Here is a 22,646-nt window from a genome sequence, read left to right as displayed (position 1 = left end):
TAACTCCGCCGAGTTAAAAAAAAAATATAGGTATGTATACAACGATAAGTTGCTATCCAATGACGAAAAATTATATCATTTGCTGCCCTGTTTAGAAAAGGAAGCGTTAGGAAGAGTAGAGGCTTACCAAATCATAGAAGCAATTACGCAAAGAACCAGATGCCCTGTTTAGGGTTTATGATTATGCGTGCCTAATATACTTTAAAATGGTCTTGCCTGTTTAAAACCCCAACAATGCAAACGCTATCAATTGTCTAGGCAGAGGGCATGAAGTCTCAACATGCCAATCATCTCGTTGTCGAATTTGTTTGAAAGCCCATCGTACACTTCAACATCGGTAAACCTCGACACCTCTATCGTCTAACAATCTTATTGTAACCGCTTTTTAAAAATCAGGTAACCCAACAGTCACTGCATCGCTTAGTCAACCTCATAGATTCACGCCTTAATAGCAACGGTCCTGTCGAGGTCAGTCAGGAAACAAACTGTGCGCTTGAATTTTAATAGACTCGGGGTCACGGTTAATTTGATTTTGTAGGACTTTGTAAACCATTTGCAAATAATACAATACCGCCATGAGGCGAAATTGTTTGGTCTTAGGAAGTCTCGACTAAACTCGTTCGAAGAGGTAGTTTAATAATTTTACAACCGAACTAAGGCAATCGACCAGCAGCAACTGCCATATTTCTTGACTGGATTTCAAATGGTATTACATCGTGTCCAACCCAATAAATACCTGTTTTCGACTGGGTAGCGACAGGAAGCTGTAAAGAAAATCCGCCTATACGCTCAATTGCATATTCCATATTAGTGGCTACTAAAGACAATAATTTAGAAGTTAAAGGAAGTTAAGGGAAATTAATAGAGTACCAAACATAAAGAAACCATAGTTGCATACCCTAGACTAAATGTTAAGTGAACAATTATTTACTAATACCGGCAAACGTGACTTTAAGGGAAATTTTTCAGAAAATCTGCCTTTCAAATAAAGTTTTTATCTCGGTTCCACGTATACAATGGCATTTTTAAAAAAGTTTTAAGCTTTCGGTATTGCCGGTCTACAGAAATTAGGATACCCAACGAGCATCAATAATAATGCATTCATCAACCAGAAGACGTGTCGTGCAGAACCACTTCCGAAATTTCGTTTAAAAATATTCTCTTGGTAGGGCACTTTTCCGAAATTAAAAATCTTAGAAGATCTGATGCTTAAAGCCAAGTCAGTAATCAGATCGGCTAAGACCTGGTAATGTCTGTAATGGCTTCTTCAGCTGTCCCTTGGCGAGGTCCTAATTTCCTCAATCCTATATTAATAATTGCGTTCTGCAGCTCCGCATTAGTTGCCAAGTAGCTGGTGTTAGTGAGAACAATGTTTCCCCAATGAAAAGCAGGGCGGAGTTTGCGGAAAGCCCATCAGGATGTCCATGTAGTGTGCGAAGTACCACTGGTAATGCTCCTTCTTATATTATCTCCAGGATTTCTACTCTTCTTCAGATTTGTTCTGTTGTGGTATTGCTTCCTGTAGGTCAAGTGTCAAAATAATGGAAGAACATCTTGGCGTCCACTTTTGCGTGAAGGGGTCTTTCACATGGTTTCTTTGTTTTTCTTCAATTTTTAAATGTTGGGTTCCGAACGCCTAGCTATTCTTAGAAACAAAAGGCGACACCGGGCAAGGGAAAACCGCAACAATATACATATATGTAATTTAGTATATTTTTGTTTTTCAATAAAATACTCTTTTCAATACGGATGAACTTAACAAGATCGTTTCCCTTCAGTTCTGCTGTAGGTGCGAAATGACATGTCAGATGAAAAAAGTTTTTTTTTGTGTCTAGAACTCTGTGCGGTAGTACAACAAAGACAGGTTTCAGAGATTTTCTCTCTTTCTGTGTCTATAATCTGTTTACGCTCGGCGTTCGGCCTGTTTTTTTATGCATTATGTTTAAGTTTTAAAAAGAGAAGCATAAGACTGTTTTAATTGTGCGATGCCAAACGTTTTCATTTATTAGTCCTCTTTTTGAAAATAATAAAGTCAGGAAAGTGTTTTTTAAAGTGCAAAATGTTGTGCGTTCATCCAATTTTGTATTACATCACTTTTTGAAACTTTTTATAGGTTTTACATCATAACCTAAAAAATTCTGGATCCGTTACCCGAAAGTGGCATGATGAAATGAAAACCCGCAAGAAGTTTTACACAGTTCGAAACGGTAAATATATAATTGTACAAGTAAAAAACATTTTTTAAATACATACCCCTAAATTTTCAGGAACGTTGGACAGGGATTGGGAGCATCAATATTAAATAAACAATAACGCTAATTCAACAAAAAACTTTTAAAACACAATCTAATTAAAACAAAGTAAATAAAACTGAATGTCTTTTAAATTCGAAATGTAGTTATGTTTTTCACTTATAGAAATATTCAGAATTTTGTTGGGACGTGCCACTTGCAGGTGACAGGCCATACAACAAATGAGTATAAGTAACAAATTTCGAAAAGTTTTCATCATCCCATACAATTGTCTATATGTCACGTGTTCTTCACTTATGCAAGCTGACACGACACTCGTTATTCAAACGGTCTGAAAATAGTATTTTTTGCCTGTTTTTGTTAGGTTGAGTACTAGGCTTTTATCGCAAAATCATGTAACGCGCTAAAAGAAAAACTGACGAAATGCGTTAGACGCCTATTTGCCTCTTGCTCACTCCTATGGTTAGCTCGCTGTTTTCGTCGATTTGGGTACTAGGCTTAAGAAACGAAAATGGCTTATTACCTGATTGGTAATACCGGTTACTCGTAAAGTAACAGGTAAAAGAAACCGTTTTTGACACCATAAAGAATATACATATTTTCTTGATCAGAGTTACTAAAATTCGACTTTTGATATTTTCGAAGGGCAAGAAAAAGAACAAGGAAAAATTCAAACTAAAGTAAAAGAAACCTTTGGCTATTTCTGGGTCAATCCAAAATTATTTTTTGGGCAATATTTGAGAACGTAAAATCGCATTGTTTTCTGTGCATATTACTGCGTGGGCCGATTTGACTGCGCATAAACACCGTTTCATGATTTCGAAAGTACACAAAAATTTACTATGAATTCAACCTCAAAACGTGATATAGTGGTAATTAAACTCTAATAACTCTATTTAATTATCTAGTTTTTACGTATGAAAACATTGAATTTGAAATACGTCAATTGTTATTTTCTTTTTACTAATTGGGTCTTTTGTTAACTGACAATTATTGTTAGTTAGCCTAGTTTTTTGTTTTGTTCATTTTTTGAATTTTTTCAATGAGTGTTCACCTATTATAATACTGAATTTAAATTACATACATATTTATTTACATTTTACTTCATTTTAATGTTTTAATGTTTCTGTTGAATTACAATTATTGCTAGTAAGCTTGGTTTTTTGTTTTGCTAATTTGTTTCTAACTTTTGTCATCGCCTTCCTTAAACATTGGGCTGGGTGCTCCGAAAGCCTATCTAACGCTCCTGGCATGTGTTCAAAATAATGTGTTTTACTTATATACTTGTACATTTACCTTTTCGAAGCCTTTGCTGGAATTTTATTGGCACAAAACATTTTATAACGCCACCTTCGGTTAACAGAACGAGGATTTTTTAGGATATGTTAAACCTATAAAACATCTTAAAAAGGGACGTACTTTAAACTTAGATTAACACACAACATCTTGCACTTAAGGTAGCACTTATCTGACTTTCTTATTTTCAAAAAATATAACTTTTATTATTAAATCAAAGTGTGTCACAGCGCACAACACCTGCGCCAGGTCTTCTTCTTCTTTTGGTTTCTTTCTGAACATAACAGAGAGACGCAAAAAAAGGACCGGCCGAACCGGTTGTCTCTCTGAGAGCGCGGGAAGGCAGATTATACACACATTATACACAGAAAGAGAGAAATCTCCAAAGATCTGGCGTACCTTATTGCGCGACTGCTTTTTTCGGCTCCTACGCTGCGCCGGCTTCTCTGCTAATGGCGACAGCGGCATATAGTTTTCGGCAGAAAAGAAACAAAAAAGCTTTTTGCCGTCTGACATGTCACTGCGAGCCTACTGCAGAACAGAAGGGAAATGTTCTCATATACGACAAATAACTACATATGTATATGCATGTGTGAAAACACGCCTGACTTTGAAAAGCGTTCACATGAGCTGACACGAGTAAAAATAACGTTCAGCGTACGTGCCGTGTCACAGGCGATTCACCGGATTATTCACGGAGAACACCGATTTTTTAAATAAAGGGCGATAATCAGACGAACAAAATTTAGATGGGCTTAGTATCAAAGTACAGAAAGCCGTTATTAATGAACACAACAGCTGTGTGGTGTTCCAGCCACGGATAATGAGGAGTAGATTGGCGAGCAGGTGTAAAATTTCCGAACACGCACACTCTTTTGATTGTGAATGAATGCAAGACTGCAAGCAGTTCTAAATTTTGTATCGACATTAAGAGTGCATCATGTCTTAGGCTACCAACTTAGCCATTTTATGGCTAGATTAAGCTGACAAATATATTTAATAGAAATGATTACGTGTGTATTTTTATTTTGAAAGCGAAACTATTGTAACATAAACTAATCGGATTTCTAATTGAACAACCAATTTATGTTTTCCTTACTAATAATAAAAAACAGACAGTGCTGAAAATAGTTAAAACTTATGTCAAATTTAATGGCTCTTTACCTGTTTAAAATGGGATATAAATACATATATTTAATGACTCTTACCAACTATTTCCAATTTTAGCTATTTTTAAGACTTTTGGCTGGCAGCACTGAGAACTGCTTTATCTCGTATAAAAACAGTTCTCCGCTCATTTCAGAACTCAGAATTCCAGAAGAACGGCGAGAGTCAAAGCAATCGGAAGTGTTTCGTTATTGTTTTGGAGCGGTGTTACTGTAACTTAAAGTGCAAAGTAGCAGGCGGCTAGCTAATAAGCGCGGCTTGACCTGTAAAAGGCTCTAAGCCATGGGAACATTCAATATAACAGCCTTATGGCTTGTTCTAATGCTGTGGGTAAGTACATACGCACATATTTCTATCCAACCGAACTCAGCTTGTTACTATATTTAAACAATAATATTTTATCAGCTACCCAGTGGACTATCGGTTGGAAATAGTTGTTCGGCTTCAGATCTAGAGGCTCGCAGATTCTTCGAGTTGGAGAATGAACAATTGCGTAGACGTTTTCACGAGGAATTTTTGTCCGGCTATACGTATAACACTAATGTTTCGGAGGCAAATCGTCAGGCTATGATCGAGATTTATGCTCGGAATGCGGAGCTTAATAAACGTTTGGCCGAAAAGATAAAGGCCTCCGCTTACGTTCAGTCCGAGGATGCAGATATACGACGACAGGCCGAGCACCTCTCCAAACTGGGAGCTTCCGCCCTGAGTCCCGAAGACTACTTGGCCTTGCAAAATGCCATCAGTTCGATGCAGACGAATTACGCCACCGTCACAGTATGTTCCTATACAAACCGCAGTGATTGCTCACTTGCTCTGGAGCCACACATCCAGGAACGCTTGTCACACAGCCGGGATCCTGAGGAGCTGTCCTGGTACTGGCGGGAGTGGTACGATAAGTCGGGAACCCCCATGCGGGATCACTTTGCCGAGTATGTTCGTCTTACGCGCAAGGCTTCCCAATTGAATGGTGAGTGGCGTTGATAACCCATTGCTTGACCCAAAATGGGGAAATCGTCTAGCCACCGGGAGAAAATGAGTTCTGATTGGATCATCCATTTATGGTATTTATTATGTGGTATTTATTTCAACGTAATCAACGTAATTTGTTTTTACTATGTATGTATTTCTTAAATGAACAGGCTAGATTAGGCTATTAGGATCGGCAAGCAACAATTCCTTTATACGAATTAATCCAAAGGAAAATATTTGGAACACTATGTCTCAAATGCTTTTCAAGTAAATGTTCATTAAATATTTGTGTAGGTCACCGTTCCTATGCTGATTATTGGGTGCAGTTTTACGAGGACCCGGAGTTTGAACGACAACTTGATGCTACATTCAAGAAACTGCTGCCCTTCTACCAGCAGCTTCACGGCTACGTTCGCTTCCGCCTGCGACAGCACTACGGTCCGGATGTAATGCCAGCGGAGGGGAACATTCCAATAAGCCTGCTGGGCAACATGTGGGGTCAATCGTGGAACGAGCTGCTCGATCTCTTCGCTCCCTATCCGCAGAAGCCTTTTTTGGATGTGAAGGTTGAGATGGAACGACAGGGATACACGGTGCAGAAGCTATTTGAGCTTGGGGATCAATTCTTTCAGTCGCTCGGAATGCGCGCCCTGCCAACCAGTTTCTGGAATCTGAGTGTGCTCACCCGTCCCGACGATCGCCAGGTAGTTTGCCATGCCTCCGCCTGGGACTTTTACCAAAACAGCGATGTGAGGATAAAGATGTGCACGGAAATTGACAACCACTACTTTTATGTGGTGCATCATGAGTTAGGACACATCCAGTATTACCTGCAATACGAACATCAACCAGCTGTCTACCGGGGAGCTCCTAATCCTGGCTTCCACGAAGCCGTTGGCGACTTGATTGCCCTGTCAGTGATGTCTCCAAAGCACTTGAAAGCCATTGGACTGATAGATAATGGTAGACTGGACGAGAAAAGTCGAATCAATCAGTTGTTTAAGCAGGCTCTTTCTAAGATTGTTTTCCTGCCCTTCGGCTATGCCGTGGACAAGTATCGCTATGCTGTTTTTCGCAACCAACTTGATGAATTGCAATGGAACTGCGGATTCTGGCAGATGCGATCCGAGTTTGGCGGCGTCGAGCCACCAGTTTTCCGCAACGAAAAAGATTTCGATCCGCCAGCCAAATACCACATTGATGCGGATGTCGAATACCTTCGGTATTTTGCCGCTCACATCTTCCAGTTCCAGTTCCATAAAACCCTATGCCGTCAGGCCGGACAATATGCTCCGAATGACAGTCGCCTTACTTTAGACAACTGTGATATATTTGGCAGCAAAGCCGCTGGACGATCCCTAAGCCAGTTCCTCTCCAAGGGAAACTCCAGGCACTGGAAGAAAGTTCTCCAGGAGTTCACGGGCGAGACCGAAATGGATCCAGCGGCACTCTTAGAGTACTTTGACCCGCTCTACCAGTGGCTCAAGCAGGAAAATAGCCGTTTGGGCGTCCCAATAGGTTGGGGACCTACAAACAGTAAGTGCTTGATAATGTTGCTTTTTGGTGCTGAGTTTTAGGTTACAGAGTGGTTTTTATATTGATCCGTTTATATTTGCAGAGATCCCTTCGGATTGCTGTGGAACATTTAGCACATAGCCCGCGCTATTAATATTTGGACTTAAGGTTACTTAGACCCGCAAGAAATATACATATACAAAAAAAAAACTGAGAAATTGTAAGAACTGTAATTAATTCCAAATTCAAGCTATGCTATTTAAATATATATTTATTGTATCGATTTATTCGTACCTTTTATTTAGTTTTATTTATAAATTGCCACATTATACATACATTTTTATAAACGATATTATCAATAGAACTGAAAGGTCAGTAGAATTAGTGTACCAATTTTTTATAAGGTTTCTTATTTTGCGACTCATATTTTAAAATGATAAGTTCTTGCCTACACGAGGTAAAAATCGAGCTATGTTAAAAAACATAAAGCTTAACCCCACATTAAGAACATTCACAAGTCGAAGTTTACCGAGATCGTGAGTTTATAAACAATCTTAGTTGAAACCCAAGCCGACCTTGTAGCTTAAATTAAAAAAAAAAAGTATATCTCTTTGTGTTTCTATTTCAATCAAATACTGTTACTTCGTTGGGTAAGCATAAATATGTATACCTGTTACTCGTAGAGGTTTGTACACAGAACAAGTATTAAAAGTTAATCTCAAATTGGGTTGATAGTATAGCTTGATCATACGTTAATGGCTTGGTAGGGTTAATGTGTATTAAGATTCCTGTTAGAACCTGCATGTTCTTTCTATTAAATATAAAATGCTTTGAAGCAAGATGGTACAAAATACATACATATATATACAAACCTTTTTATAAATACTAGTAATCGATCGGGGACAAACGGATATGTCTTTTATATATAAGAGAAATAACAGGAAGCAGACAAAATTATTGTTGGTAAAGTTATTGTAAAACTTACAATTATAACTTCAAAAATCTCCTTGGAAAAGCAAAATATTCTAATTTTCATACCAATTAAAAAGGACTAAGTTTTTAATTTATGATCAGTTTCTCGGCATAAGATGGCAGTTTGTTGTCTAGCTGATGCAGAAAACAACCCGATGAAAGAGTTATTATTTTAAACCAACCTATTATGATTTTAGACTAGCATCCATTTTGAATATTTAAAAAAATAAGTTCTTATGCATTAATATCTAGAAAAAAAGGGATTTTATTTTTTATATACATACTACGTTTTCTTTACTAAATTTACAACAATTCGAAGAACAGATTCATGTGGCAGGAGGTTTTATCTTTTTCCAAAGTAACCCTTAGGATAGAATACAAGACAAGTTTTTGTTAGGACTAAAAAATATGAACACTTTAGTTTTATTTTACTTGGGTGAAATTTATTTCAAATTAATGGCTTTGTAAATGTCGAAATATACTATAGCAACCACGGCTAACACTTTAAGAATAATTTCCTTACCATTTATATATATATATTAAATGAAATTTCATGTTTTATTTTCTAGCTAAAAAGAAAACTAAAAAATAAGTTTTATTAAACGTAATAAGCTAAGCGGAGAATAAAACGTATAAAATTATTTTTTTTTAGAGCGGAAATTACAATTCAACAAATTATCATTATTTGAAAAATTAAAATGATAATTAACGTCCCTGATCTGAACCACTTATAATTTAAATGAAATCCTATAAATATGTGTAAAGCGATATAGAGTGATAGAAATTTTCTTTAGTGTTTTATTGGTAGTCTTTTCTAGAGTTGTGTGTTTGAAATGAAAGTAATGATACAGGAATTTGTATCCTTCGGATTCCGAATGTTTGACCTAATTTTGGGAAAGAGACATAAAAACTAAGAATAAATATTTCAATTGTTTAAATTTCGGTAATGTAATATATATTAATATCCAATATTATGCTTGAGATATGGTACATACTCATGAGTATTTAGTACGTTTTATCAACTATCGTTTTCTATCTTGTTATGATTGTGATTGTGTATGTAGTACATGGATATGCATTCCAAAACTATGAGATGGTTGCGTTGTATTTCATTTATTTATCAATTAATTTTATAATAAAAATATTTGAACCAATTAAGAATGTCACAATCGTAAGAACTTTGATTTCTGCCATTCAGAACTGTGCATGTAACCGACTTTCAGTACTGAAACGCAATGTACAACTGCTTGGTTGACTTTCTTCAATGCTTGAGCTTTATATATATGCATAGATTTTGTAGTTTTCTTGACAGGATTATTTGACTAACAGTAAGATCAGCTAGGTTATGCTCGAAGATGTAGATACATATAAGTTAGCGTTTGATTCGCCATTATAAGACCTTACTGGGCAATAAAGTCAAAACAGATATACATTTGTATATGCCAAGAGTTTAGTTTTGGTTAGTGCTTTATGAATTTTTATAATTTGATTTAGTTTTTGTTGGATAGTATGTATTCTAGCAAAACCGTTCAATGCGGAATTTCAAGCATTTTAAGTTTAAGTTTATACAATTTGAGTAACGCGTAGATGCATATAAGGATCTTATCCTTTACTACTTAGAGATAATTATTGAATACAAATTTCTTTTGTCTATTATTTAATAATTAACGTGAAAAGTGGTAGGCTTGCACTCAAAGACATGTTCATCTTTTATCGACAATCAGTAATAAATACGTTTGGTTTTTCATATCAAGAACGAGCGACTACGGCAAGCATAATAAGAAAAGAGTTGAAGAACAAGAGCTTGTGATCACCTACATTTAAATAAGAATTGACTCTTGGGGAAATGTCGCTTAATTGACCTTTTCCGAAGTGTTGGCAGCGGCTGCTATTTGTGTTTGCTTTCGTTCTTGAACTTGTCTTAGTCCAAGAACGGGTTTTGTCATGCAGGCCGCGAATGGTGGGCATGTTGGTGTGAATGTGAATGCGGCTGGGTGACACTGCTAATGCTGTGGTTACTACTGCTGGTGCTGGCTCCGCCGCCACCCTTTTGCCTCGTGGGTGGCGGCGGAGGCGGGGCCTGTCTCATACGCTGCTGCAGGATTCTAGGTAATTGCGGATGCGCCTTGTGCTGGGCAGGAGGTGCGGGTGGTGGAGCCTGCCTTTGGTGGTAGAGATTCGCCTGTTGCATTTGTTGGTGCTTTCCCATAGATGAGGCAGCCGATGAGGACCCTGAGGCCCCCGATGTGGAACTCGTCGAGGCGTGGGAGGTGGTAGAACCCGTTGCCAATTTGGTGGGCAGTCCCCCGCTAGCTGCCGGAGAGACCATGGCCCTGGGGTTCATCACACTCCCACCTCCTGCAGAATCTGTAATTTTCGGAAGGGCCACTGGCGCATAGGAGCCATCGTCCTCTTCGTCTGAGCTCAAAGAGTTCGCGTCTGACGGCGTGCGAGACCTTGATGGCGGCGACAGCGCATCTTGCTCCTGGAGAAAAACCCGAAATCCTTGTATCGACTCGTTAAGTGCCCACAGTTGTGACAGCAGTGAAAGATCCAATTGTCTTAGGCCGTACATCTCCCTTCGCAAAATAGCCAGTTGGTTGTCAATAGTAGACGAGGTGGCACCAGTGCTACTCGAGCTGTTCGTGGGTGTGTGACCCGGACCAGCACTGTGTGTGCTAGATGCTCGACTGTGTACGGATTCTCGATCGCTGAGTGATTCCTGCGTAGAGGAAAGGCTCCCGTGCCGCTGGCCATGTCCATGTCCGTTATAGGGTCGATTCCTGGAAGCCGCCGCCGACAAGGATGTGGAGGGTCCTAGGTACAGTTCTCCGGCGGCGACCGCTAGTGCGGAAACACTGGATGGCGGCGAGGAAGTGCGTGGAAGTGGTCCTGTTGCCCCAGGAGCCGCAGAGGCGGCACTAAGACTTTTTGGCAGTGGTGGAAGGCCCGACAAATGCGGCTGGGAATCGCTGCTGTTCTCCATCATTCAATTAAGTCTGTCTCCCTACGTTTTTTTTTTGGCTGGTGATTTTCTAGGGATTGAAGTGGAATTACAACGCGATCTTAATGCACGTTGAACTTCCAGCTCTGGCGACACATGGGGCACTGTTTATTCAACGGTTGTAGGTTCAACCACTTGACTATGCAATGCATATGGAAACAATGGGAGCAGACACCCCACACCAAGGGGCAGTCGTCACCGGGCAGCGCGCACTCCGGGCAGGTGCTCTCAAAGGACATGCGACAGATACCGCAGTTCTCGTCATTCGCTATCCAACGCCAAGTTGCAACTCCCGTCCACGACTTGATTGTCACTTTCATTTTGTGCACATTTGCCTTACGCTGTAATTGTCTGGTTCCCTCCCGCTTTGCTTTGTATTCAGTTATTTTCCTTTGGCCAAAGAAGCAGGTGTTTTTCTATATTAATTGTCGAATAATACTGCCTTTTTTCTTTTAGGCTGCTGAAAATAGGTCGATTGGTCTTAGTATCGATTGCGCGAAATGTCTTGTTGGTGGTCTCAACGGACACTGGGCTATCGATAAATTAGTGTGACTTGGGAATGGAAAACTTTAGCGATAGTAATGACGCGCAATGCGAGTCTATTTGTAATTAAAAGTCAGTTCCGACAGAGCGGAGTCTGTTTAGCCACAAAAATAAAATAATTTCTGTATTTCTATTTTTATTGAGTATTTATTTTTTATTTAGATTCATCCTCCATTAGCCAAATTGTTTAAAATTAAAGAAATGTAATTAATATATGTACGCAAAGTTGATATAACTTATTTTAGGGTTCCAGACATCAATTTTTTGTAGTTTCACAAGCGTAAATTGCCTTGCCTGTTGGCCCCTCCAGTCATCTCTTAGTCGGCAGCCTTTTTTTTTACTTTCCAAAGAAGCCAGCACGTCCTTCAGCTCCTCATTGGCCGCCAAGAAGTTGGTGGTGATGGAGACCAGTGTTTCCGCAATGGAAAACAGTGTGGAACAGTGTGGTGGTGTGGTGGTTCTTTTGTCCAGAATTTACTTTTCCTTGCGTAGACACGCTTTTCAGGATGTTCCTTCTCAATGGGCTTCTCGGTTGAATTATCGCTAGGACTGCCACTATTCTGCGCATTCGCCCTATTGTGGTATTACTTTTTGTGGGTCGTCTCCCAATAATGGGAACTGAACTCCGGAAGGAGATCAAATTTTTATATTTTTGGGCCGCGGCTAACGGTTCTCATCGAACCGCTAAATCTGGTATTTTTTCTTTTATTTCTATAGCTCATCTGAATACCGCGCTAAATAACAGAACCGGCGAAAAGCGATAGCCGTGCTATTACTGGCCTTAACTTGCTTGATAAAATGCCATTCTATGTTTAAAAGCCAAATTAAATTCAAGCCATAATAGAGAGCTGTTAAAGATATTGCTGTTGGCGTAATGGCCCCCTTGTCATTTTTCCCCTTACCAATCAGCACAAAAATCTGCACAGAAGAGGGAGAGAGAAAGCGAGACAACATATTAACAGGATATTGGTAGTTGGTCTAGAAAAGTTTTAAAATAGGCTTCTAACCATATTTAATTAAAAGACCTCTCGCTCATAAGAGATTAAGTCTTAACACATCTTTACATCTCTATTGAATCTGCATGCTTAAGGCTTAGTGCTCAACCTAACAAAAACTGGTCCAAAAAAATGTACTATTTTCAGACCATTATTTATTGAGCTCCAGTATATATAAATGTGGTAATATCTGCGTATAAATTTACGTTCACACTGGCTTGAATACAAACGAAACAAAATTGTATACAACGAATAAAATGGATATTGCACTTCTTTAACAAATAGAAACGAATGCTGAAATAGCTACTTTTGTTGTATCATTAGTTATCATGGAAGAAGACAATAAAAAGCGACCTAGATCTTGTTGGGTTTATCCGTATTTGCCCAACGTCTTAAGAAAGGAAGAATTTCAACAAATGTAATAAAACAAAAACAGTCTACATTATAAATATATTTTTTCGATTTTCCCTTGCCCGGTGTCGCCATTTGTATCTAAGAATACATTAGGGTTGAAAAATTCCGATTCGTTGATGACAAACAGCTTGATAGCTAAAGAAATATGTAAATAAATTATATCTTACCACCAAAAATGTTGGGCCTTTTTTAAATGAAGTTTTTAGTTTTGCACGATTTTTTGGTGGGCTGAATACTCTAAGCCTAAGCCGAATATTTAACGTTTAATGCTTTCGAAATACAAACGATTATCGTTTTTGCCGGTTTGTGGGCGTAAGAGAAGAAGTGGGTACATCTTTTAGTCTAATCGTTACGTATTGACGAGACTTAAATATTTCAGCTAACAATTTTGGTAACACTAAGGAGCCACCGTTCTCGACGGTTAAGGGGGGTCAGAGTGGGCGTGGCATGTTCGCTTTTCAAACTTGAGCTGATTTCAAAAATAGAGAACCCAAATGAAACCTGCACCCTATAGTTTCCGAGATTACACGGCTCACACGGACAGACAAATAAAGCTAGAGCACCAAATTAAGCAAGTGAACAAAAGAAGCAAACGGACAAAAATGATAAGGCGAACACTACAGTACACATGAAAGGGAACATGTTCACCTTTTCAGTTTAGTGAAACAATTTTTTTCCTCCCTAACTCATGTCCAGCCCAACACTGCTACACTCTCTCGCACCTAAGAACCATCAAGTTAAGACTATTAAGTCTTATACCTAATATTAAATAATAATAGGCCTGATTCCGGGTCAGATCTTTGATCAGCAAAATTTCCGTCTCGTGCAAAAAAAACTTCCAAAAGCTTATGTGCTGCTTCACCGGGTTAGAAGAAGCTCTCCGTTAGCCCTCTGGTGCTGTGTTGTTGGCCTGCTAAAATTGTTTCGCACTGAATTCAGTTAGCCGCTGATTGTTGCACCCGACCGACGTGCTCGCACCGTAGCTGACTTGATCCGCGAGTTTTAGTTGTTTGACAATTTAACGCTTTGAGCGTCATCAAATTGCTTTTTCGTTTTGTTTGTGTTGCGTAGTTTTTTTGGTTCGGTTCTGTCGAACTTCAATCAAGATCAGCATAAAACAAACTTCTGAAAACAAGGTGGCTATCAAAAAATGGATTGAACATTTAAATTCGACGAAAGAAGTGTGCAAAAATAAAAAAAAACTAAGCTACAACAGAAAAGTGTAAGGAACCTGTAATTGAAAACGTACATGAATATACCCACACAGGCAAGAATAATACAAAAAAAAGTAATAAGAGCTTAAAACACGATCTTGCCCCTGTCTCTTGCCTCGTGATTTTCCAAGAAAAAGTGAAGCCCCCTTTTGTAACACAAATTTCGCTATTGGCAAATGTTTAGAACACATGCATGTATACATATGTATTTCTGTTGTTTCTTAATAATTAAACTCTGAATTTAATTAATTTTGCGCCTTGACAGATAACGTAAATAATTGCCTTACTCTTCTATTTTTCGATCAGCCCGGGCTTTTCACAAATTCTGTGAATTACTAAAAGTCGTATCAAAATGTGGTGTGTTTGGACTAAAATGCAATGTGACATTTTATTTCGATTTGTGCGATTTGTTCTATATATATTTTGGAGAAAATGCTGCTAATCTCAATTGTGAACAACTTTGCACTTTATTGCCTTCGATACGAATACAAATAAACTGTTCACATTCATATCCAAATTTAAAGCTGTACATGTTGTGACTCACTGTAAATCAATTCTTGGAAGTCATTTTGCTAAACCTCTACGCCTCAATCGGGTACTCTTAGCGTTTACAAAGAAAAGCATTTTTACCAATTTGATAAGTCTGATTTATACTTAGTGATACCTTTGCAGTGATATCGGATTATAGGTCATTTTATAGAGACCAAGGGAGAATGCAACTGACGAGTGTTTCGACTATCCGGTACCCATTATTCAAATTGCACAATATAAAATGATTTTTTGTGTCAAAAAATGCTTGTACATTACAATTACTTAATACACTTTCTTACATATCTATACTTAAATCTCTTAGGTAACCCACAAACAAATGCAGAAGCATTTTCAAAGTCTTGCTTTTATAATAACTTTTAAAAGTTTGATTTTAATAAATTGGGTGTCATTTGATGCGTATTCTCAGTTTGAATAAAACAAGTTTTTTTCCCAACAGCACAATAGCTATAATTTTTCACTTTTACACTTTCACTTTTTCATTTTAACCAATTGCAATTTCTTAAGTCTGCAATCTTCTTAGATTTTGCGATACCTTTTGAAAGGTGTATCATTACGATCGGACCATCAGAGCCCACCATTGATCGTTTCATAAAAAAAATGTATTTTCTGAGAAATTATGGTATATGTGAAAAACAAAACCGTATAGTGTGATATATTTTCCGGAGCCTCTTAGAATTTTTCACTTTAAAGACACACTAATTGAATGCTTTATATTAGTAGTTCAGTAGTGTTGGCATTCGTTCGACATAAAAAATGGACAAGAATGATGTGTTATCTTTAAAATAATTTATTATTCCGATCGTTTCCAAATTCAAAATTCAAAACCAATTAAAAAGGGTATTTCCAAGTGTAAGAAATTATATGTTGAAAAACACCAAAGATATAATTTTTTGATTTTATTTTCCCACCAATTTTCTATGGCAGTCATATGATATAGACGTCCGATTTTGATCGATTTAATTCGAAATTCAGAACATATTAAAAAATGTTATTTCCCAGCGTAGGAGGTTATACATATGTTAAAAACACCAAAGATATAATTTTTAAACAATTATTTTTCCGATTATTCCTATTCCTATAAAATATAGTTGTCCCATCCAGCTGGTTCCGACTAATATACTACCTGCAAAAGAAATAAGACTTTTGGGAAAGTTTCAGCTCGATTGCTTTAAAACTGAGAGCCTAGTTTGCGTAGGAAAGGACGGACTGACGGACATGGCTAGATCGACTCGGAAACGTCTCGTTCACTGCGTTGCAAACTTCTGAAATCATTTTACCCTCTGCAAGGGTATAAAAATAAAGTACGACAGAGGTGTGGACTCTTCTCAAGAATCTGGTATTTGGGAAAAATTTTCGATACTATCGATACTGACTATAATCGTTAGCCAAAAACATTGAAAGTGACCACTATTAATGATTTGACAACCCTAGCCCACAGTAATAAGCATTTCAAAATAATTAAAATAAAATAAACAGGGAAGAACGCTATAGCAAGTGCCTCGACTATCAGATACCCGTTATTCAGCTTGAGGAAGAAAAATAAGAATTAAAATATGTAACAGCAAAGAAATATTATATAGTACCACCTACCGAGACAACATTTTTTTTCAAATCGAAAGATTTTATTGAGACAAATAAATTTTAGCAAAAAAAAATTTCTTGCATGACAACTGTGGCTACCACAGTTTTGGGCGGTTTGTGAGCGTTTGAGTGGGCGTGGCAAATTTTTTTTTGGGTCAATCGATAGTTGATGAGACAAATACTTATTAGTTCTATCTTAAAAAAGGTAGGCCCAACGGTTTTTCGCGGACGGGCGTTAGAGTGAGCGTAACGTGTGAGCTGAAACAAACTTGCGCTGCGTAGGAAGCCCAGGAATCTGCATGCCAAGTTTGACTGTTCTAACTCTTATAGTTTCCAAGATCTCAGCGTTCATTCGGACGGACGGACATTTCTAGATCGACTTGGCTAGTGATCCTGATCAAGAATATATATACTTTATGGGGCCGGAAACGCTTCCTCTTACCTATAAAGGGTATACTAGATTCGTCAGAAATTATGTAACAGGTAAGAGGAAGCGTTCCTCTACGCGTAACGGGTAAAAATATTATTTAAATAGTACTAAAATTAGTATTATTAGTCAAGGCACACCGAAAAATCGGCAACACAAAACTTTCTGAATATCATCATATCCAGAAATTTTGATTAGTTATATGTATACAGCGCCAAAACTCTTCCATTCGTCATATCTTATCTGTTATTGTGCACCAATGCTGCCAGATTTTGAGAGATAAAATAAGCTAAATTGAAGAAAAAAATAAGCTAGAATAAGCTGCCAATTAAAAAAAAAGATAAAAGTAAGCTAACCATAGAAAACATTAAAATAGTTGATTTTTTACTTTTATTGATACGATATTGATACGATATTGATATGATATTTATACCCCTATTATAATAAAGAAATAATTTCATCAACTTCATCATTAGATTCCATATATTTGACGGATGATTGAACTAAATATTTTCATATTTGAAATGTTCCAACAACGAAATAATTTTATATGGCGTTTTATTTGCATTTTTTTATAACTTCAATGTTATGAGGAAGTCTGAAATCATGCTGCAGATAAATACATATCATTTTTTTAAATCCAATTAAAGCTTACCTCTCCCTTAGTTGAATAATTAAGCATTGATGAAGTTTTTACAATCTTCTCCGATTTTATACAATTATAATACACTCGAAAAACAAAACAAAACAAAATTAGCTAAATTAAATTTGAAATAAGCCAGATATTAAGCTATATGCATTTCAAGTATTTTTCAAGCTATTTCATTTTAAAATACGCTAAATCTAGCTTGAAATAAGCTAAAATGGCAAAAATGTTGTGCACAACCAAAAAAGTACCCATATCATGTTAAAGCCATTAGCTTTAAAATTAAATATGACGTTGCATTGGCTATGATACTGGGTCATGGTAGACAACTGTCTTGGACTTGTATTATCAATCAGTCAACTCACTAGAACCCAACATTTAGCACTCGCGCTATATAGTCATAAGCAAGTAATTACTGATAAAAATTGAAGCAAATAAAAGGCAAACAAAATACTTGGCTAATGGCTTGGGCCGAGATAAGTGTATTTTCATACACTTATATACACTGCAGGTATACAGACATATATTCAAGGAAGCATCTTGGAAACGAGGTTCAGGTTGAAATTACTTTGGGAAAAAAGCACTGATAACTATGATAAATATGAAAATAAATAATGTAACCGATTTTTGAGAAAAGAAAAAATTAAAACATTCTAGGCGTATTTGCAAAGAAAGTGTAATGTAATCAGAATCCGTAGTTCTAGAAAACATATCCGGATCCGTGCTAAGCCATTTCCGCTGGAATAAATTGTATTTTCCAGGTTTGCCCTCTACCTAATTAGAAGAATTAAGGGAGTTATTAGTTTATGACTACTCTAAACGTTGTAGAGCAACTATGTAATGCGCTTTTCTCAATAAATACTTTGAAATAATAAATTGTGCTTGTTTAACAGATCCAAGCCATTCACAAAATTTAGTACCTAACATTTACTTCCGCCTTGTAATCATCCTTAATTTAAAACAAAAAACTTGTTTTTATCTCAGAAGCCGAGTATATAACCACAGAAAGTCAAGCCAACTGATATGAATGGAAAATATTTGTGAATGTCATTACACTCGTGATACTAATTTATGAGATCAACACAGAAACGACGAGCGAGCTCCGGAAACTGAAATTTGAAGTATAACATTCGAGAAGGAGTCCGCAGTTACTAAAACGATTAAAAGGGGTTTCGGTTGCCAAGAGAAACTGGACGGCAATACAGGTCCAATTCGATCGGAATGAACTCAGTCGCTGATGTCTGATGCCTGTCACAGCATTTAAACCAAAACGAGGTCAATGCGCGCCACTTGTCGTCTGTTGTTTTTAGTTTTCCATAACGAACGAAGCATTACTCTTATGTGCCCAATCTGCAAGCCTGCCTGACACAGAATTTGGATCTTTTTGGGCGGTTATGGAGGCGAATCACAGCTGGCAGAGGTTTGTACTACAATTTACACATTACATATTATATTCGGGGACGCGACATACTTTCTCAATATTATTAAGCAAAATGATAAAAAATGTAATTTTTAAATCCTAAATTTTTGTCGGGTTTGACCCCATTCCCAATTCTTTTTAAATTGTTTATATATTTATTGTACGCAGTATTTTGAATATAATTTTACTAATACTTTCAAAAATAAAAAATCATTATAATTTTAGTTAGTAAAAATACACCTAACACTTAAGAAAAAAGTGTGAAGAATCTTTAGTTAGAACATTAGAAGACAAACGCTACCGCCCTGTTTTTCCTATTTTTCCTACAGTGTATTATTTAAAATTCTCTTCGCTAATACCCCAAGCAATGCGAAACTCAAGTGGGAATTCAATTTGAATTTATACTTAGCAACCTGACGATAATTGGAAAAATGAATAATAAAAAAGATCAAGTCGATAAAGTACACGTTTTCCCTTGCAAGGCAAAAACAAACACATTTTTTTTACCTCTTTTAAGTGTTTGGTGATTTTCCAATGCGATGCTTTAGAAAGTGTTCATTTTGTTCTATAGAATTAATATGTGTATTTCCTTACTGCCACAAAACCACGTATGTTTTATTAAAATGATTGTATTTTGGTAATATCCACACACACAGTATCTTAAATATTTACCACAATTAAAATCGGTTTGGAGACATACTCTTTAAGTCGAGACTGTTGTCATACCGAGGGCTCCATTTCTAGCCTTTTCCAAGACAAAACCATTTTTATACCCTTTTTTTAACTCAGAAGTTTGCAACGAAATGTATTATACGTTTCCGACCCCATAAAGTATGTACATTCTTGATCAGCATCACTAGATGAGTCGATCTAGCCGAACTAGTCTCTCAGTCTTAAAGCTATCGGTCTGAAACTTTCACAAACGTCGGACAATTATACATTTTAGCTGCCATAGGGATAATCAGAAAACAAAATCTAAAACAAGGAAGAATGGCATAGTCGAGTGTCTCGACTATCAGATACCCGTTACCCAGCTTAAGGGAGCAAAAGGATAATGAGATTTATAAGCAGGAAAGCTATATTTTAGGACGCCACCTACCGGCTATTTCAGTAGATTTTATGTGTATGGCAGACAGGTTTAAGCGTTTAGGCCATTTGTCGGCGTTAGAGTGGGCGTGGCACCTTTTTTTGGTGAGTCGATAGGTATTGATGAGATAAATACATTTTAGTTAAAATTATGTTTCTATCATAAAAGAGAGATTTTCTAGAGATTTTCGCAGATTGTGGGCGTTAGAGTGGGTGTGGCACCTCGCTGAAACAAACTTGCGCGGCTTAGGAAGCCTAGGAATCTGGATGCCAACTATGAATATTCTAGCTCTTATAGTTTCCTAGATCTTAGCGTTCATACGGACGGACGGACAGGGCTAGATCAACTCGGCTTGTGATCCTGATCAAGAATATATATACTTTATGGGATCGGAAGCGCTTCCTTTTACCTGTTACACACTTTCTGACGAATCCAGTATACCCTTTTACTCTGAGAGTAACGGGTATAAAAATTATCTCTTTGATGTTTATCAAAATAAATACCTACTCTTGGAAATAACAATTATATTAAGTTCTGAAATTCGAATTAAATTTAATTTTTTCAAAATCGTACGACTTTATCATATAGCTGCCATAGAAAAAATCGAAAAATTGATAGAAAAATAATTCAAAAAAATTATATTATTGGTGTTATTTAACATATAACCTCCTAGGCTTGGAAATAACATTTTTAAATTGGTTCTAAATTTCGAATTTAATTTAATCAAAATCGGTAGACTATATCATATAGATTCCATAGGAACAAACGAAAAATATGTTGAAAAATAATACGAATATCATTTTTTTTTTATTTTTAAGAATTTTGAATTAAACTTTATAAAAATCAGACGACACTAACATATAAAAGTCAAAAATATACTGAAGCTAGCAACAATCCTTAATAATTTAACAAGGCTTTACTAAGATTGACTATTTCTTATAACTGCAAGGGTTTTCAACTTCGGCTTGCCAAATACTATAACTTCCTTTCTTGTGTTGAATAAAGCCAGTGTAAGTCTGTTAATGTCAAATTTTTAGAAATCTGGTTCTATATCCGGTTTTCTACTTCCACAAACCGACCAAAAATTTGGGTCTTATAGTTTTATTTCTAGAAAAGAAAATGTTTACTAAAATATTTCTGTTTTTGCAAGCCCATTCTAGCGTACATAACGCTTAAATCTGTCTAAAACCTACATTACCATATATTGAAATAGCAGGTAGGTGGCGCTATACAATATCGCTTTGCTGCTTATGTATCTCCATTACCGTTTTGCCCTTAAGGTGCGCACAATGACGCGGCGCGTCTTGGTGCGACGCAGCGCTTCCCCGCGTGAATGCTATCTGAACGCATCACGAATTTAAGCCCATTTTCTGAAAGCCTAAAAGTATGTTTAGTCGGGACGCCAATCAACCAGCAAAAAGAATGTGGCCTCAATTTGCAGAAGCGCTTATCGTTCAAAGCGTTAAGTAAACTCACACAGGCAGACAAATTCGAGCTCGTGTGTGGCGATGGTATAGCGTCCGCGGTGCAAGTCGAAAATATTTGGTTACTCCACCAACACTTAATCGCACAAGGAGCAACGCTTGATCAGATGTAAAAAAGAAAGAAGACTTACCGAACAAAGAAAATACATACAATTAAATACAATAAAAATAATAAAAAAGAATGAAATGTTTTTACATTTTTTATGTTGTTTCAGACATTTTTATAAGAGTTACTCACAGGCTATAGGGTAAGCGATAAATTGCAATCGTCGGTAATTAGGTAACAGGAAGAAGGAAGCTTTAAGTACATTTTCCTCCAAAAAGTTGATAACAGAAATTTTGTTTGCTGAAGGTGCGACAGTCACTATATTTTTAACTCGTTAAGATGTGTTTTTTTGTTCAAAAAAAGTTATTTAACAAAAAAAAACATTTTCTTGTTTTTTTTTGGAAATCAAAAAGTAGAGTCTTTAAAAATTTTATTGAAAAGGGAGTTTACGAATGAAAATTAAAAAGAAGGAAAGTTAATAGGATATCTGCAGCTTGAGATATAAGCATTCAAAACGAGGAGGCAAACTATTTTTTCCGTCCGTAACACTGTTTAAACCCTAGCACAGGGTATAATGATTTCAGTCAGAAGTTTGCAACGCAGTGATGGAAACGTTTCCGACCCCATAAAGTATATTTATTCTTGATCAGCGTCACTAAATGAGTCGATCTAGGCATGTCCGTCTGTCTGTCCGTTTCTACGCAAACTAGTCTCCCAGTTTTAAAGCTATCGGGCTGAAACTTTCCCAAAGGTCTTCTTTCTACTGCAGGTAGTATAAAAGTCGGAACCAGCCGGATCGGACAACTGTATCCCATAGGAACTATCGGGGAAATAATTTAAAAAAATTATATCTTCGGTGTTTTTTAACATATAACCTTCTAAGCTTGGAAATAAAATTTTTTATTTAGTTCTGAATTTCGCATTAAATTTGATCAAAATCGGACGACTATATCATATATCTGTCATCTGTCAAAGTAGCGATCTGAAAATTAGTGGTAAAATAATATGAAAAAATTATATCTTCGGTGTTTTTTAACATATAAACCTCTGAGCTTGGAA

The 22,646-nt window shown here is 36.9% G+C and overlaps 3 protein-coding genes and 1 long non-coding RNA gene across 4 annotated transcripts; 2 read left to right on the top strand and 2 right to left on the bottom strand.

Annotated features, from left to right (window-relative positions):
* Window positions 1-4,842: 4,842 nt before the first annotated feature.
* LOC108036770 (angiotensin-converting enzyme-related protein) lies at window positions 4,843-7,489 on the top strand. Its single transcript, XM_017113110.3, has 4 exons — window positions 4,843-5,045; window positions 5,121-5,685; window positions 5,982-7,223; window positions 7,306-7,489. Exons 1-4 carry the CDS (start codon window positions 4,998-5,000, stop codon window positions 7,341-7,343), a joined length of 1,893 nt encoding a protein of 630 aa, XP_016968599.1. The 5' UTR covers window positions 4,843-4,997; the 3' UTR covers window positions 7,344-7,489.
* A 1,623-nt stretch (window positions 7,490-9,112) lies between these two features.
* Window positions 9,113-11,163, bottom strand: LOC108036786 (uncharacterized). The gene has a single exon (XM_017113132.3). The coding sequence runs from the start codon at window positions 11,161-11,163 to the stop codon at window positions 10,117-10,119; it is 1,047 nt and encodes a 348-aa protein (XP_016968621.1). The 3' UTR covers window positions 9,113-10,116.
* Window positions 11,164-11,240: 77 nt separating this feature from the next.
* Window positions 11,241-11,694, bottom strand: LOC108036788 (anaphase-promoting complex subunit 11). The gene has a single exon (XM_017113133.2). It carries the CDS (start codon window positions 11,496-11,498, stop codon window positions 11,241-11,243), a length of 258 nt encoding a protein of 85 aa, XP_016968622.1. The 5' UTR covers window positions 11,499-11,694.
* Window positions 11,695-14,057: 2,363 nt separating this feature from the next.
* Window positions 14,058-22,348, top strand: LOC122818797 (uncharacterized). The gene is made up of 4 exons (XR_007763578.1): window positions 14,058-14,352; window positions 18,535-18,970; window positions 21,208-21,273; window positions 21,338-22,348. It is a non-coding gene; the product is annotated as an uncharacterized LOC122818797 (long non-coding RNA).
* Window positions 22,349-22,646: the final 298 nt, after the last annotated feature.

The sequence above is a fragment of the Drosophila biarmipes genome, chromosome 2L, assembly GCF_025231255.1.
Source record: "Drosophila biarmipes strain raj3 chromosome 2L, RU_DBia_V1.1, whole genome shotgun sequence".
Lineage (NCBI taxonomy): Eukaryota > Metazoa > Arthropoda > Insecta > Diptera > Drosophilidae > Drosophila > Drosophila biarmipes.
This window is presented reverse-complemented; position numbering and strand designations above follow the sequence as displayed.